The sequence below is a fragment of the Fistularia commersonii genome, chromosome 23 (genome assembly GCF_037954325.1).
Source record: "Fistularia commersonii isolate RoL2024-O1a breed Wild chromosome 23, RoL_Fcom_v1.0, whole genome shotgun sequence".
Classification (NCBI taxonomy): domain Eukaryota; kingdom Metazoa; phylum Chordata; class Actinopteri; order Syngnathiformes; family Fistulariidae; genus Fistularia; species Fistularia commersonii.
The window spans coordinates 3,355,441-3,371,490 of NC_141306.1; the positions used below are offsets into that span (position 1 = coordinate 3,355,441).

The following is a 16,050-nucleotide window of genomic DNA, read 5'->3' on the forward strand; positions in this document are numbered from 1 at the left end:
AAAAGCCGGCAGGTGTTTCCACCCGTGAATTCGGGTCACGGGGCCGACGGGTGGAACCGATCCGACCCAACGGCGGGTCGATAAGATAACAGCAACTGTTTGCAATGAAACGTGACCCTATAAACCTTTTATTTGTTTATTCCGACTTCTTCTTCCTTGTTTGATGAGCGGCGCTCCGGCACCGAATGCTAAAACTGAATCTCGGGGAAATGTTTCCCGTTTAAACCCCGGGATGAGCAGCAGATCAAACTAAAGCTTCGGTCGATTTTCTTATACCTGGATTTTCAGCATTATTGCTGAAAGTAAATACAACAATAATTGAAAAATCTTGACAGTATATCAGGGCTAGTAGCCTTATCTCCTTTTAAACCCATTTCACCACCGTACCCCTCTTTATTATCGTTTTTCAGAATCGTCCGATCGGCGAAAGGCGGGAAAACACGCCGCGGTTTAAACGCTTCATCCATCCTCCGGGCCGGCCTCTCAGACGCCGCACATTATTCGGATTCCTCGTCGTTTCCTCCCGGCACGGAGAGAGAATATAAAGTGATAACAGGCGGGATGTTTAGCTTTGAGGTAAAACATGCTGCAGCCGCACCGGCTTTTTTTCCACTGCTTCGGTGGACGGATCACATGGATAAATGACGAAAACGTCCGACAGCTGTCCGGCGCATTTCATCGGATCTTCGACGTGGCCAAACGTTTCACCTACAAGGCACCCAGAGTCCATATGTTTGGTTTCGAATCGGCCGTAACGGACGGATGTATTGTGCGTCTATTTGGATCCCGGCGGTGGACGTGGAGTCTCCGTGTTCCTCCGAAAGTCTTGCAGGAGGTTCATCGGAGACCTTGAATTTCCCGGTTGAACGTCGTGTCGTGTGCAGTTTGAATGGAAAGAGATTTCCGGTTTTAAAAAGACTCGTCCTTTGAGTCCCGCCGACAACTTTTTTTGGGGGGGGTTTATTCATACGAATAAACGCATGGCGAGGTGGGTCGTGTTTAAAATAAAGCGTCGACTGTGTTTCTTGGCGTTATAGCAAAAATGAATCCTCGGGTAGAGCTGCAGCGGGGAAACGTCGGCTTTTTTTTCCTTTTCCATAAACCTTACCGTTTGCGCCGCTGCCTTGAACCATCCTTTCGTTGTGCCGCCAAGGGACTTCCCATGATGCACCGCACTCGTCTCTCCTTTTCACATCTCACTCTTTATCTCCAGCCATTCTCACCCCATTAATGCCGGTTGCTGATTTCTGCTCCTTCTCCCCGATGCTCCCGTGCAGTCTGGAGACGTGATCCTCGTCCTTTTCCGCCTCCGTGATTCACGCCGTCTCACACACAGTAATGAGGTTGGTTATCGGCGACGCGGGTTTCGTTAACGGCCCTTCACATCCACCTTTGCCTGGAGGAGAAACAAAATCCAAAAAACACGACCCCGAAGGGGCGCAAGGGAGAACTTTGCCTCCGGGGATTTCTGCCGGAAAGGAAAATCTCTCCGATGCATTGCTAACGTTGTGAAATACTTTCTTTTAATCCAGCTTACCGTGTTTTTCCCGGCCCGAGAAGACAGATTTGTGGACTAAACTCGACCGAGTTTTATCTTCTCAGACTTTTCCGAGCGGTTCGTTGCTTCAAAACACAAAGAGGAGGAGAAAAAAAAAAGATCTTTAGTATCGATACACTTAAATGTTTAAAGATGTGTTGCAAATATAACTGGATGGATCTGTTAAAAACCAAATGTGATTTATCCCCCAAAAATAAAATAAGAACTGGACAAACGTTCGGTCATTTTTCACAACTGAGAGTTTGCCCGTAAAGAAAATAATATATCTGAAAAATGATTTTAATGGCATCGCGACCGACCGTGTGTGAATATAGATTAAGTTGGATGAAAACTATGTTCGCTGTGACGGTTCGATCTTTAGGAAGTCAAACCGCAGTCGTCTGTGGATACATTTTCCGCTGAAAACCGAGAAATGGTTGAAACCGGGTGTATTTTTTTGGAGGAAATTGAACAACGGTTGGACTGAGTCTGCCGTTTTTTTTTTTTGTTTGTTTTTTTTTTGGAGTTTCAATGCTTTCCCCCGTCTCTACACCGGTTTCCCACGGTCCAAAAAAAAATATGCAGGAGATCCTAAATTCCCCAGACACGTGAAAGAGAGAGGGAATGTTTGTATTTCTCTATGAGCCGTCCTGCGGTCGGTTCGGGATGAGCACCGTCTCTCGCCCGACGTCAGCTGGGATAGGCAGAATAAGCGGTATATATCGAATATATCCATCAATCAACCGAATTAATTATTTGAAGTTCTACGGTTTGGAAGTTCATCCGAAACAAAACTTCCCATTCAAACCCCGTAAGGAAAGAAAACGTTATTTGTCAGAAAAGAAAGGTACTTTTACTCTCAGCGTCCTACCAGGCAGGGTAAAATTTGGCATCTCGGCGTCAAAATCAATACATGACGGCAAAAACACAAGTATTAGCATGGATACTCTTGTAAAACATTTAATGAACAACATAAAAAAAGATGGTCAGTACAACCAATAAACATACACGTTTTCTTTTTCCAGATTTGTTTCCAGCAAAAATCAGCACAAACTCAAACTCGACCTTTCGAAGACTCCATCGATGTTTCGCCGTCTTATAATTCTGCTACATAAAACAATAGTAAAACACATAAACATCTGAGGAATACTGAGTATAAAACGATGTAATTAGATTGTCTCTATCTTTTAGACCTTTGTCACAAAGGCGGATTAAATGAAAATAGACTCGACGTGTCGTTAGAATATTGTTTCTTTTGGTAAAAACGGAACCTTTTCTTCTTGTCTGCTTCATACGTTTGTACTTTTGTCCACATATTTTGTTTTTCGCCGATCGTGGAAAACCTTTATATGAGATCATTCATGCTCCGGGCCGCAAACGGGGCCTGGTTTCTCTGAGAGCTCCGAGGCTGGTTTTGGTGATATTTACAGTTAAAACGTCACTGTTTCGCCATCAGGTAGGTAGAATCTGCCGCCTGATCCGTTTTTCGGTTTCCAGTCGTCGGGCCGCAAAACCGGAGCGGAAAGATCGTGAGGACAACCTCCATGTTGTAGCTCAGAAAAACCAGGGAAGAACATGGACAAAGTGTCTTTGGGTTAAAATGCTACTTCCCAACAAGGTGTCGGTCGGCCAAAGACGTCTCGATGTGACTTTGAGTTCAAATATTATAATATCTTCCTTTACTAACGGGTATGTTTGGACAGACGACCGGACGAGAGTCTTCCTCGGGGGGCGTTTTGGACGAAAACGCCGAAAGCGTTTTCGCGTCTCGTAAGACGGACGAGTGCCGAAGATGCTGGTGGGACAGGCGCGTCGGATTTTTTCCACGAAACGGTGTCCGTCGGCCCGTGTCTGAGCTCCGATCGAACAGCTCGGGTTGAAAAGCCGGTCCGAAATGCTGAATCGTTATGGACGATTTTTCCCCAAAAAAAAAAAAAAACGAAATGCGCTCGGCTTCGCCCCATTCACGTTTTCTTTTTCGCCAAATTTAAGAGCGCGTGTTCGCCTTCGCCGCCGACGCCCTCGAAGGGCTGTCCCATTTTAACGAAAAGTAATTTCCGAATATCCGACATCTTTGGGGAGCAGCACTATTAGAGAACAGCAGTAGGACATCAACTTTATCTTTTTTCCTACTCGGCATGCATTCAGTTCGGGTCCGTAGAAGCACCTTTATATAATGTTACATAGCACCATTTTTTCTTATAGTTTTTCTATTATAACTGGGACCCAACCATGGCATGCATACACTCTAAAACTTTGTTGTCTTGGTTACCATTGCTAAACATAGCTTCATTTCAAACATTACAAGGCAAGTAATGAATATTCATACAGTACTTTACATGTAGAAGATGAACTAATACAGTACACATTAAGGAAAGTGCTAGAGTACAAAACGTCCATGTTTTTTGTCTTACTCTACGGGTCTATAGGACACACCAATGTATTACAATACATTTACCTAAATATACACCTCTTCACATTTTCATTTTTCACTTCAGTTCACTTTCAAATTATGACCAAACATGTACACCTCGACACTTCCCACTCCATTACTCTGATAATTCAACAGAGGGCAAAAACGAAACGGCGAACCAGAGCTTCTTGTTCAGTACGCAGACATTCACATGACTCTACCTGCACAACCACAAATATACACATACACTCTGTAACTTCTTTTTTTTTTTTTTTTTTTTTTTGTAACTTTGTCGTCAAATGTGATCTAAAATGTATAGCGACGATCCTATGAGAACTAGCTTTGTGTTGGCTTTGACCAGTGGACTTCATCCTTTCTATATGCTAAAAAAAAAAAAAAAAAAAAAAAAGAAATAAAAACCGAATAAAGAAAATGAACAAACCACACGAAGCGAAGAGACAGTCGAACTGTAAAAGGTGATTTAAGGCTTCAGGGTTGGAAACATCTTTGTTAACAGTCCAGATCACCAAAGTCCAACATCCTGTAGCCTCCTCTTGAAAAACCTTGATTAGCCTACAATTTTCTCTTTCGAGACTTTTGAGGAGCGTAAGAACGCCTCCGTGTGTGTGTGTGATGTACCGACCACAAGAAACACCCCGAATTTCTTCGCGCCACCGTTTGTACTTGTGACAAAGAGCAGCGTCGGTCGACATCGGGGCGCCCGTGTCCTTCATCGTTTTGTTCACGGGACCGTTTCCCCGGCGACTTTATCTCACCGAGTCGCCGATGAGCTACGCGGCGAACAAATTTTCCACGAAATCTCCCGACCCGACGGAATCTACGGAACCCGAGGAGCGGCCGATCGCCGCTCGGATTACGACCCCGGTCCCCGTGTTGCAAATAAATCAGGAAAAAACAAAACAAAAAAACAACCACAATTCACATCGATGCGAGAATCGTTCGATTCGGGTTAGCGCGCCGCGCGGTTGAGGTTTTCGAAGGTCGGTTTACTCTTGAAAGACCTGAAATGTTTTCCGGCGAAGGAAGAGACTGACTACCTGATCCCAGAAACAAACGGGGTGAGATCACCTGAAAGAAAAAAACTTTTATTGCACATGTGATATACAGTAGCTCGGAGCGGATGCAGGGAGTCGGTCTGTTCGCCGTAACCGACGGGTGAAAGGTTGGATTTTTTTAAAAAAATAATCGATTTCGCCCCTCTTCAGTCGACACCCGTCTTTAAAATTGGAAATCCGACGTAAAAGTGTTTTTTTTTTTTTTCCTTCGTCGCCAATCGAGGGGACGAGAAAGGGTCGACATTGTCATTTACGACGACAATAATAATCGGAACTGACCTCCCGCCTTGTCACTTTTTCACCGCGACATACCAAAACATTAATCTACAATTTGAAACAAAAACAAACCGAGGTCTCTCTATGAAAAAAAAAAACGTATAAAACTTGATTATGAGCAGCTGAAATACGTCCCTCTATTATTTCTTCTCTGTCTGACCACGGAGTACCAGATAGTCACATTTATTGTGAGTTAGCAACATATGTATAAAGGAGAGAAGATACAACGAGAGTTATTATTTTTCATCATCCATCGCCATGGAGATGGCTGCTTCTTTGTTCCCCGCTGAGTGTGGAGGCCATCCCATAAACCGGCTCCGTTTATAAACTCCCCCCTTCAGGAGAAGAGCCCTCCGCCGCGGCGAGTCCGACTCGATGTGAGCGTCCGTCGGGCCGGATTGCGAAAATACGCCGGAGTTTGAAAACTGGCAGGTTAAAGCGCGTAAACCTATTTTAGCCGTTATGATATTTGGGGCTTCTTTACGTGGGAGTTACGACGAAAGGGGGAAAAAACGGATCCTCCGCTGACGAGTAAAGTGACCTAAACCATGTGCAATATAAACTTAAGCAACCCTGGAAGGACAGACGGACGTCGCGTACCCGTCGGACGTCCTCTGCCGGGTTCGAGGTGCGATCGGTTCAGCCTGAATATCTGGGATTTCGTGAATATTCCAAAAGAGTCATTTAAAATCAAAAGTGACCTATGCAGTTTGCAAAAGCGAGCGACCTTTTCTTTTCTCCGTTACCTTCGATTATAAATTTCTAGCCTGGCGCGGGATGCCGAGCCCCGGGAAGGGAATGCCGCGTTAAAAACCGCGCCTCGACAGATTTCTAATATGCAGGAATATATGATTGTCATTTTACACAAAAAGGCATGAAACAGGATAATAGAAATGGTCCCTCTTTGCCATCTGATTACACAGCAGCAGAACAAAAGTGCAGCTTTGTTTAAAGTGCTTTTTTTTTTTTTCCGGAGAGTACGCTAATATTCAAACGAATCCGTGAAAGAGTTTGACCGGGACGAGACCCTCGTCTTCACCTCGCCGTTTTTACCGAATCCGAGGTCGGGAAAATTTGGGAGGAGGTAACTTTTGGGGCTCCAGTGCGATGGACTCGCCGCTAGCGTCAGCGTCCAGAAAATGTTTGCATCTGATCAATTGAAATGATGAAGAATATATTCTCAGCTGTCATTTTTAATAACAGATTGTGCTTTCAATTATACTTTCTATACTGCTCTCTATTATTTTTTTTTCTGTTACTATTTACCGTATATGAAAATAAAACTTACTCATTCTGGCATTTTAGATCACGTCCTCTTACGGTCGGCGCCGCAAACACACCAAAAACCCGACGCTGTGCTTTTCATATATCCGAATGCGTCGGAGAACCGGCCGCCGCCGATAATAAAACCTTTTCACACTTATTCTTGTCAACACTGCCGCCGTGCAATTTCAAAACCAGCCACGAAATTACATCTCAACTCGGGAAAAACGAAGAAACACGGGGCCCCGTTCCGACTTTTCTCCAGCTCCTTCATCTGCCCGGCCGTCGGGCGTAAAACAAGTCCGCGCTCGTGGCATCGGAGGAACCGAGCCAGAAAACCCGCCGCTCGATTCGAGGAAAATAATCAGATTTCGACTCAGAGCGAGAGAAATGAAACCCGAGTTGGCCGAATAACATTCTTTACCACTATCGGTCGCTCTTAAAGCCGGACCGAAAGTTCGCGAGCCGCAAAACACACAAGCCGTCGGATTTAAAAGGAGGGGATTTCCCGCACACACACACACACACACTCTTTGTTGTGTTTCGGATCTGCCGCGGATCTTCCCGAGGAGCTCCGGCCAACGGTCGGGGCGATTAGTTTAGCGGTCGGGCTACAAATGCTGGAAATATGCTGAGAGGGTGCCTCCTTTGTTTTCTGTCATTTAATCTATTCTCCGTAATCTTCTCCTCTTTGTCCTGGAACAGCGACTTCATGGACAGAAAGGATGTGACCGGACAGCCGTCGTCCGGGCTCTTGTCCAGAATCGCCGCTTCATTGAATCAGCCAATGGTGGTCAAGGCTAAAGTCCACTGTTTTTCAAGGTAAAGACACATCTAATAAGCCCCCCAACCGCCGTTTCGGTGTCCTTGTCATCGTTGTGAGAAACGAGCCGACTACGATAGCGGGACAGTTTCGGCCATTGATGCCTCATGGGTTGGCGGCCGAGGCGTGGCTGATGCCGGGCTTACACCTCACCGCTTTGGCAAACGCCGACTTAAAACTGAAGACGGAAATCTGAAGTGAAGCGCGCTCCCGTCATCTCGGGCGACAAGCGTGAGCTGGTGATCTCAAGTCTCAGCGCGATTGTAGCTCAGTCTTTTCCTAGTCTCGGGCTGACGACGTACCGATTTCAGTCTTAATGGTGACGTAACACCATCAGCAACCGATAGATGAGTTCCAACAAAACCCGAAAAAGGAAACCTGGCAGACAAAAAAAAAAAGAAGAAAAATCACCGGAGCAGAGATAGTTTCTATTGGCGGGATGGATGAACGGGAACAACGAAGGACGATCAGTGCGGAGCGTCCAGAAAGAGGAGCGACTCTCCGACGTATCGCCGAGAAGGAAAAGCGATGGACTGAAATAGCGGTGGAAGAAATGACGTAAAGAATCTACCGTCATTTCCGGACGATAAGCCGCGACTTTTTTCACGTAAACAACGATGCGACTAATATGTGGACTTTTTTTGGAGGGGGGCTAACGGGCGTCACGCCGCTAAAACATTTCTCGTCGTCACATCGGACTGATGAAAATGACCGGGATATTCTGAAGACCGAGATAGCGACCGGCTAGCCGGTGCGGCTTATATTGAGGTGCGCTCAATAGTCCGGAAATTACGGTAGTTGTAGTTTCCCCCGAGTCTTTTTCAAAGTCTTTCCCCCTAAAATCAACAGTCATTGTAAAATCTTAACTTGAAACTCGTCTTCAGATGTGAGCCGGTAAGAGGTGATCTTTTTACACGAGTTCTTTTTCCAAATTGAACGAACGCAAGCGAACGAGGCTTCTTTTGGTCAATCTTATCCTTAGCGTAGTTTACAGCGAAACCATTTCTTCCAATCGCGTTTTGAAAGCAGGACCGGGAGAATAGATATATCAGTAACGGAAGTCCGTCTCCTTCTTCGCTGTGTTCAGACAAAGACGCAAGAAGAGCTGAGATCTTTGAAATCTACTTGACATGTTGGCCGATACAATGCGGAAGACAAGAAGAGGAAGCGGCGGCCTTCATCCCCGACTGAGTAGCTTTAGCATCGCCGTCGCCACTTCCATGACACTGACCCGGAGTTTTTGAACAGAAACAAGGGCGGCGTCTCAAAAGATATCACTTTGTCCGTCCGAAATCAAATCCAAAGAAAACGTAGTATAACTCCATATTGCATCTAGCCACTGGCCTTTCGGATTCCGGTTTCACGGACAACAGATACGGCGACCATCTTTTTCGGGATGTTGGTGGAGAGATCCGTTCTAATAAGGGTTCCGGCAATTAAATAAATGCTATAAATGGACGTGGCCGGACACGTAAGCAGAAGCCCTGGAGATCCTTGTCAATACGCCATCAAACATCCTGTTTGTTTCATTGACGGGTCCGAGGACAGAGCATAACAACAAACTATTCCTGAAGCCAAAGTCTGATCGGGGCCCCTTTGTCATCGGTGTCGACTCTCCTCGTGTCAAAAACACGGCGCGGAAAAGTCGAACGTACAGGAAACTACGGCGCCGGTAGAAAAAAGCAGCACTTCATGGATTTTCAAGGATTCTCAGCCAAAAACAACACAAGTTAGACGCAGACAGGATTATCTCTTCCCCTACCGGTAAATGTTAGATAGGTAAAACACGGCGCTCCGGGGGGGAAAAGAAAACAGCACAGCCAAAACACAAAGGAAGCGTCGAAGCCCTGTTGAGCCCTTGCTATGCTAGGAGATCCGACGATGCGTTTCTATGGCGACGGCGCGAAAGCGTCGACCGACGGAAACGGTAAGACCGAGTTCCCGTTCCGCCGCGTAGCTCATTTCGAAGTCGACTCACAAAAACAGATTTAGAGTTACCTTTCCTCCTCGTACAGGTCAATTTTTAAGACTTATCACACTGCCAAAAAAAAAAAAAAAAAAAAGGGTGCGTATTGAAACGATATACAATTCTCAATGCTTCAAGTATCCAAGAGTTTTAAAGGCATTACTTTTCTAAGTGCTTCTACGTCTTTGAGCCCAGCAGTCGGTCGAGTTCACGGTGCGGATTTAAGGCGTCGCAACTGACTGGAACGAAATCGAGATACAGCGAATGCCTCCGCTGAAAACACGGGATCTCGATCGGCGAGTACGATATGCTGCGCTTTGCAGCTCTCGAACAAAACCTCTAGACTAAAAGGACATGGGAATTCTTGTATATCTTTAAACGGTGTGTTTTTAAGTGGCCGTTGCACCACCCTTCATTCTGTATTTTTACTAATATTTAAAGATCGCGGCTGTGCCTTAGAAGTTAATAAAAGATTTAATATTTCGATAAACGACTAAGATTTAATCAGATTTGACTGCCGGTCGCAGCAGACAGTCTGACGGCATGTTACTGATCGCACGCCGTAAAGCAAACGCCTCTAACTCGTACGAGATTTGTAGTATATACACCCGGTCGATTATAATAATAATAATAATAATAATAATACATGTCAATACGCTGATGAAAGGCTATCGTACGCGACGACACCTGATATCGGAACACGGAACGGGAGGAAAACGGTAAGGGGACGTCTCTTACGCCCTAAACCTCGGGATCCAAATCACAGAAAACCTCACGGCGTCTGTTCTGGTTATATCGGAGATCCGAAATACTCCGATCTGGATAAGGACAGTCGTCTTTGGCAAACGCTCCGATACGATACGAGGGGGAATTTAGGTAGATACTTTGTTCAAGTACTTCTGGTACTTCTTATAATATTCCGAGTACCCAAGCGTTTCTACCAATGACAGAACGGAAACGCCTCCGTTTGGAGCCGTGCCGCCGTCCGTTAGCCCCGCTTCAAAGATGCTAGCTAGTTAGCGGACGTCAAAATTATCGGTACGCAACTCTCAGGGTTTACACTCGCTGAAATCCAGGAGAAAGTCCCCTAAATGCCACGCCGTCCCGACATATTCATAAAGTCATCTTTCTATCCTGGCAAAAGGCTACAAAGCGAGTTAGCTGAGGTTTATTTATTTTAAAGCGACAAACATAATATCGGTCATCTCGGCGTGACTCTGCTCAAAGTGCCCGTGTTGGATTCGAGGGATGAAAATGTATCGCGCGCAAGTTTTAATCTTCATTCGTTCGGTGATCTCGGGATTTTTTTTTTGTTTTGCTACTGCGGCTAAGAAAAGAGTGAAGGTACAGGCCGGTCCGGAGGGTTCCTTCCTGTTCCGTTCCTCTTGATCGTGCGCCTCCCCGCGATAAAACAACTGCGTTTCACACGCTGCAGGAGATTCTACCCGTCCGACGGTCCATCAGCGCTGCAGTGCAGGAACGGCGGGGCACGCGGGGTCGTCACAATCGGGCGGAAATCCTGTATTCGGGTTTTTTTTCCACGTTGCCGCGGACGCGAAAAAGCCGTGCGTTTTAGCGCGGGGGTGATTTTCCCGAGGGTCGACTGATCACCGTCCCGTAGTCGGATCTGATCATTCGATTTTTTTTTAGATTCGGCGATTGCAGATCGGACGCTCGGTCTGCAAGGCGACAAGAACTTACGATACGCAATTAGCGACTCTCGGTATCTTCAAGACCACAATAATGTGCCGTGACTTTTTAAAATATCTTACGCGGCACATTGACTGACGAATGGCGAGGACCGGTCGACCCGCTTTCACGAGCGTCGGGTTCTCGGGGTGAATCGGGGACTTCTGGAGCGACGCGCCACGCCGGTCGAAACAGGGGATTCGCTGTTTTCTACGGCCCTGTGACACGTGACACCGGCGCCACCGCTTCCTTCCCGGGAGCGGCGGTTATTTACTCAGCACATCCTGCAACCGCAGCCTCCGTGTCACACACACGCACACACACGCACACACACACACACACACTGAACACCTCTTTTACAGAAATGTAGCCTGGCCTCCCGATACGGACAAATCCACAGCTCCCCTCCCGCTTTCTTTTTAAAGATACTCTCTGAATATATATTTAAGTTTGGTGCAATTTGTCATAATTTCGTTAAAAAAATATACGGTGCGCTTTAATTTGTCGTATAGATGGATGATAAAGTTAGGCGTGAGGCCTCGCCGAGGGGCCGACAAGGACGGAGGCGACGTGGAATTCACGCTCGGCGCTTTTCCACGGGGTTTTTTTTTTTTTTTTTTTTTTACCCCCCGTTTGGATTTAGATACCCTTTCCAAATTTAAGCCAATATTTTTTTAGCACATTACAACAATATGCATCAGGTTTGAAGAAAAACAAAAAGTGCCGTTATGCGTTCGGATGCCTTTCGATAAAATTGTCTTCGCGCGTGCGAAACATCAACTTCTGTTTTTTTGTGTCCCGTCTTATTGTCATTAATTCCCCGGTGAAAAACCACTGATGCAACACGAACAGTGACAACGGCGGTTAAATTATTCATTTGTTCTTATTTGACAACCGTTGTAACGGAGGGTAATTTTGGTGTCATCGCACGCCGGCGGTATGAAAAGTACCCCTGGTCATATTGTATACTTACTTATCTGTACACTACAGAATTATTATATATGATTATTAATCGCTTCTCACGTCATGACGTTTCAACACAGCCTTGCAAAGGTAATAATATTAATAACTATGTTATCCCGAACGCCTTTCGCTGACACTGAGTTCTCACTATCGCAACCCGAGGTGAGATTAAATATAAATTAGAGTGGTCTCTCGCCACTTTCCGCATCTTCGATTTGCAGTAAGGGGGGGGGGGGATTTGGGGGTTAAATCTGTGTTTAAGGTTGCACCGGCGCAGCATGGAATCGGTATTTAGCACCAGCACGTCGCGAATAAAAACGAAAATTCAAGTTGAGATCGATTTTCAGGCGAAGAGACGGGGAAGGGGAAGGGAAGGGAAGGGAAGGGAAGGGGGTCCGGCTTCATTTCGGAGTCACGGCAAGAGCCGAGGCGTTACCTGGGATCCCGTGCAACCTCACCGTCACGGCCGAAGGAGGAGGAGGAGGAGGAGGTCGGGGGGGCGAAAAGGTCAACCGCATTCCCGGCGCCGCTCGGCTTATTTATTCGCAGCGCTCTTGGTTTTAAGCGTGGGGGTGGAGGGCGAGTGCGGGAGAAAGCGCTAAGAGATGGAAAGAAAAAAAAAAAAAAGAAATGAAGACGACGAGCGAGCGACTTCTTGGCAGGTCGACCGGCGAGCCGAGCGTCTCGGGAGGGTCGGGGCTTCTCTTCGCTAACGGGATCTAAAAGACAGACGGGACAGACGGACGGACGGACGGCTGCCAAGGTCAGTCCTCCTGCTCCTCGCTGTCCTGCCGAGCGTCTGTCCTCTTCTCTTTGTGGCAGGAGAAAATCCTGCGCATCTCCTCCTCGTACCTCATGAAATTCTCCCCGAATCTGGCCCAGGCTTTGAGCGGCACCGTGATGGTGTTCCTGTAGGGCTGCCGCACCTCGCTGATCTTCAGGAAGACGCCGTAGCGGTTGGAGCCCACGTCGAAGTAGAACCTCTTGTTGTCCACCCGGAAGGACGCCGCCTCGGGCAGCTCCGGGCTGTCGTCCTGGTGGTTGCGGGTCGCGGCCCGGCCGCCGCCGCCGCCGCCGCGGTCGTCGCCTTCCTCGTCCCCGTAGTCTTCGATGAGCTGCGACAGCGCGTCCCGGAACTCGATGAGCCCCTGCGCCGGCAGCACGATGGTCTGCTCGATGCCCTGGCCGTAGTAGCCCATGGTGCCGTGACCTTTGCTGACCGTCTGCCGGATGCGCAGGAAGCGGCCGCGCTGGTTCTCCTTCAGGTCCAGGAAGTACTTCCTGTTGTCCCTTTCTATCAGCTCGCTCTTGAGGACGCGGTGTGCGTGGTCGTCGGACGCGGCCGAGCCGGTGGGGGACTGCTGCGGCTCCGGCGGCGGCTGCGCTGCTCTCCGGCGGGCCTGCTGGCCGTTGCTGCCGCCGCCCGGCTCCTCCAGCTGCGGCTGCGGCGGCGGCGGCGGCGGGGGCGGCGCAGGTGGCGGCGGCGGCGGCGGGGCCAGCCCGCCTCCCCGCAGCCCGATCCGGGCGTAGTAATCTATGAAGTCCCCCAGGCAGTAGCGCAGCGCCGGGGCCATGGACATGGACAGCGTCAGCTTGCTCTTCCGGATGTTATCGTGGCGGCCGCGGCCGATCCACACCTCGGCGATCTTGAGGAAGCGTCCGCGGACGCTTTGCTTCACGTCCAGGTAGAAGCGCTTCTTCTGGATGTCGACGCGTTTGGAGGCCAACTCCTGGATGTCGTTACCCGGCGGCTGCTGCTGCTGCTGCTGCTGCTGCTGCTGCTGCGCGCCGCTCTGCACATACTGCTGGGGATACGCGGCTCTGGACAGAGAATCTGATGCAATCTTACCCCTGCCTCTCTCCATCCCCCTGCAACATCCATCAGCCATCATGATTTATATGTTCCGGCGGTTCTCGGCGCAGGACAAAGCGACTCCCCCCATCCCCGGGGCTCGGAGGGGCTCACTCGGGCATCTGGAGCCCGAAACCAGTCGCCTCGAATGACCCGAAGATGTCAGCTAGTTTGGGATCATCGAGTTTGCAGAATGCAACAAAAAAATATATATATATGTATATATATATATAGTGCGGAAAAAAAAAACAAAAGATAAAAAAAAAAAAAAAAAAAAAAAAAAAGGTCAAAGCAGGATTATTCAGCCATGTCCTCCACGCAGGTCCACGCCGTCCTCCATCACCTGCACGCCTCGCAGCGAGACCCCTCTTTGCACCGAGGGAGCCGTGGGGAAGCAGCCAACCTGAAATGGGAGGAGGCGTCCAATACTACATGAACCCGATGAACCCACACCCCCCCCCTCCACGTCCTGAGAATACCTCCGTTAAAGAGACACGCTTTAAACAGCCACGGCTCTGCAGCTGCAGGAGGGGAAGGTGGGGAGGAGGAGGAGGAGGAGGAGGAGGAGGAAGGGGGATCTGCAGCCGCCGTGGACGGGAAATGCGTGGATGCCCCGTGGGGAGGAGGGGAGGGAAGGGGTGTCATCGTCGGGGTTTGAACCCGAAATCTTTGCACCCCGGAAAATCGCGGTGACATATCATGATTTGGAGATTGGACGCCGAACCCGCCTCTTTTACAGAAACATGCAATAAAATAAAGAGAAATTGAATTTAAAAATATCTCGTGGTGTCCCCCGGGGGTCATCGATCGAAGCTGTAAAGTAGAAGTCAGTCATCGCGAGATCTGTGTTTCTCACTGGAGATCTCGGAGGAGGGACTCGTTGCCATGGAGAAAGTAGATGGTATATATAAATACATATATATGCAATATTCAAATTGAAATATTAGCATTGCAACTGGTCACCGCCGTACCTTTTAAGCGCACATTTCCATGCACTATAACCCAGAGCTTTCATAAAGCTATTCCTATTATCAACATCACATTATGCATCTATTGCACTTTACATTTAACCTGACGACACACACAGTTCAAATTCCGCTGGTGTTGAATACAAGTCAGTCAGCTGTGGCTCAATAACAATTGATTTAAGAGCTAAACTACTGATGCGGCGTTCAAAAGTTGTTGTTTCCCCGATAAATATGTTAAAGAGCGCTTCGCACGCTCGTGCGCGCCGCACGGGCGAGGAGGGATCAGGTGCGATTTGAAATGCTCATCCCCGAAACCGTTTTTCATTCAGAGTGACTTTGCGATACGACGTGCCGCTCGGCAAAGACACCATCATGGCGGCCGGGAGAGAAACCCGAGCACGAAGGATCCCCGGCCGAACACAATCCATCACTTCGGCCAGGAACCGGTGAAACGCCTGGGAGCTCACGGTGAAACGGGCGAAGGTGAACTCGTCGCCAAAACCTGATACATGGATGTACAAAGGGAACCGGTTACAGCCTCCATTCATCACTATTCATCGCTACAAAAGCCGCAGCCCGAGGCCATTCACCTACACTGGAAGCAGGACTGCACACACACACACACACACACACAGACAGTTAAATGCTCCCGTGCAAGACAAGCTTCCAGGAACAAGAGTGTGAGGCAATTCAGCTCGGTGGCCAAACTGTGCAATTGCAAGTATGGCGTCCCTGCCGTGGTGCACTCTGGCCCGAAAACACACATCCGTAGACACACACTCTGTGGGAAGAGATGAACCAGCAAGGCCGATAACCCACGTGGAGCGACTTCCGAGCCGTTCGGGAACCGGGGAAAAGCCCTGAATCGGCAACTGACTGCGAGACAGAGGTCTTTCCGAAAGGAGCGGCGGCCGTGAAACATCATTTCCACGCGGATTTATCAGTTTACGACAAAACTACGGCTCGAGAACACAAGGTCGGTGTTTGTCCGGCGCTCGTTCTCTCTGAGCGGGGAGGTAAACGGCGTCTGCTGTCATTTGAGAAGACACCGTGGAGGTGCGGACCCGCAGGCCCGCTCTCACTGCTGCAGTGTCTGCAGCGGAAGCGTGGACGCTGCAGCAGCAGCAGCAGCAGCAGCAGCAGCAGCTCGGCCAGGTGCCTTCACACGTGTCTCCCCTGCCAAGACGGAGGGATCGGAGTACCGCGCCGTACGTGTCCTATTTA

At 48.6% G+C, this 16,050-nt stretch overlaps 1 protein-coding gene across 1 annotated transcript; it reads right to left on the reverse strand.

Annotated features, from left to right (window-relative positions):
* Positions 1–12,232: 12,232 nt before the first annotated feature.
* Positions 12,233–14,200, reverse strand: purg (purine-rich element binding protein G). Its single transcript, XM_086170145.1, has one exon. The coding sequence runs from the start codon at positions 13,896–13,898 to the stop codon at positions 12,771–12,773; it is 1,128 nt and encodes a 375-aa protein (XP_086026271.1). The 5' UTR covers positions 13,899–14,200; the 3' UTR covers positions 12,233–12,770.
* Positions 14,201–16,050: the final 1,850 nt, after the last annotated feature.

What these genes read in the sequence shown, in the direction of transcription:
- purg (XM_086170145.1), bottom strand. Translation starts at nt 13,898, where the DNA reads ATGATGGCTGATGGATGTTGCAGGGGGATGGAGAGAGGCAGGGGTAAG.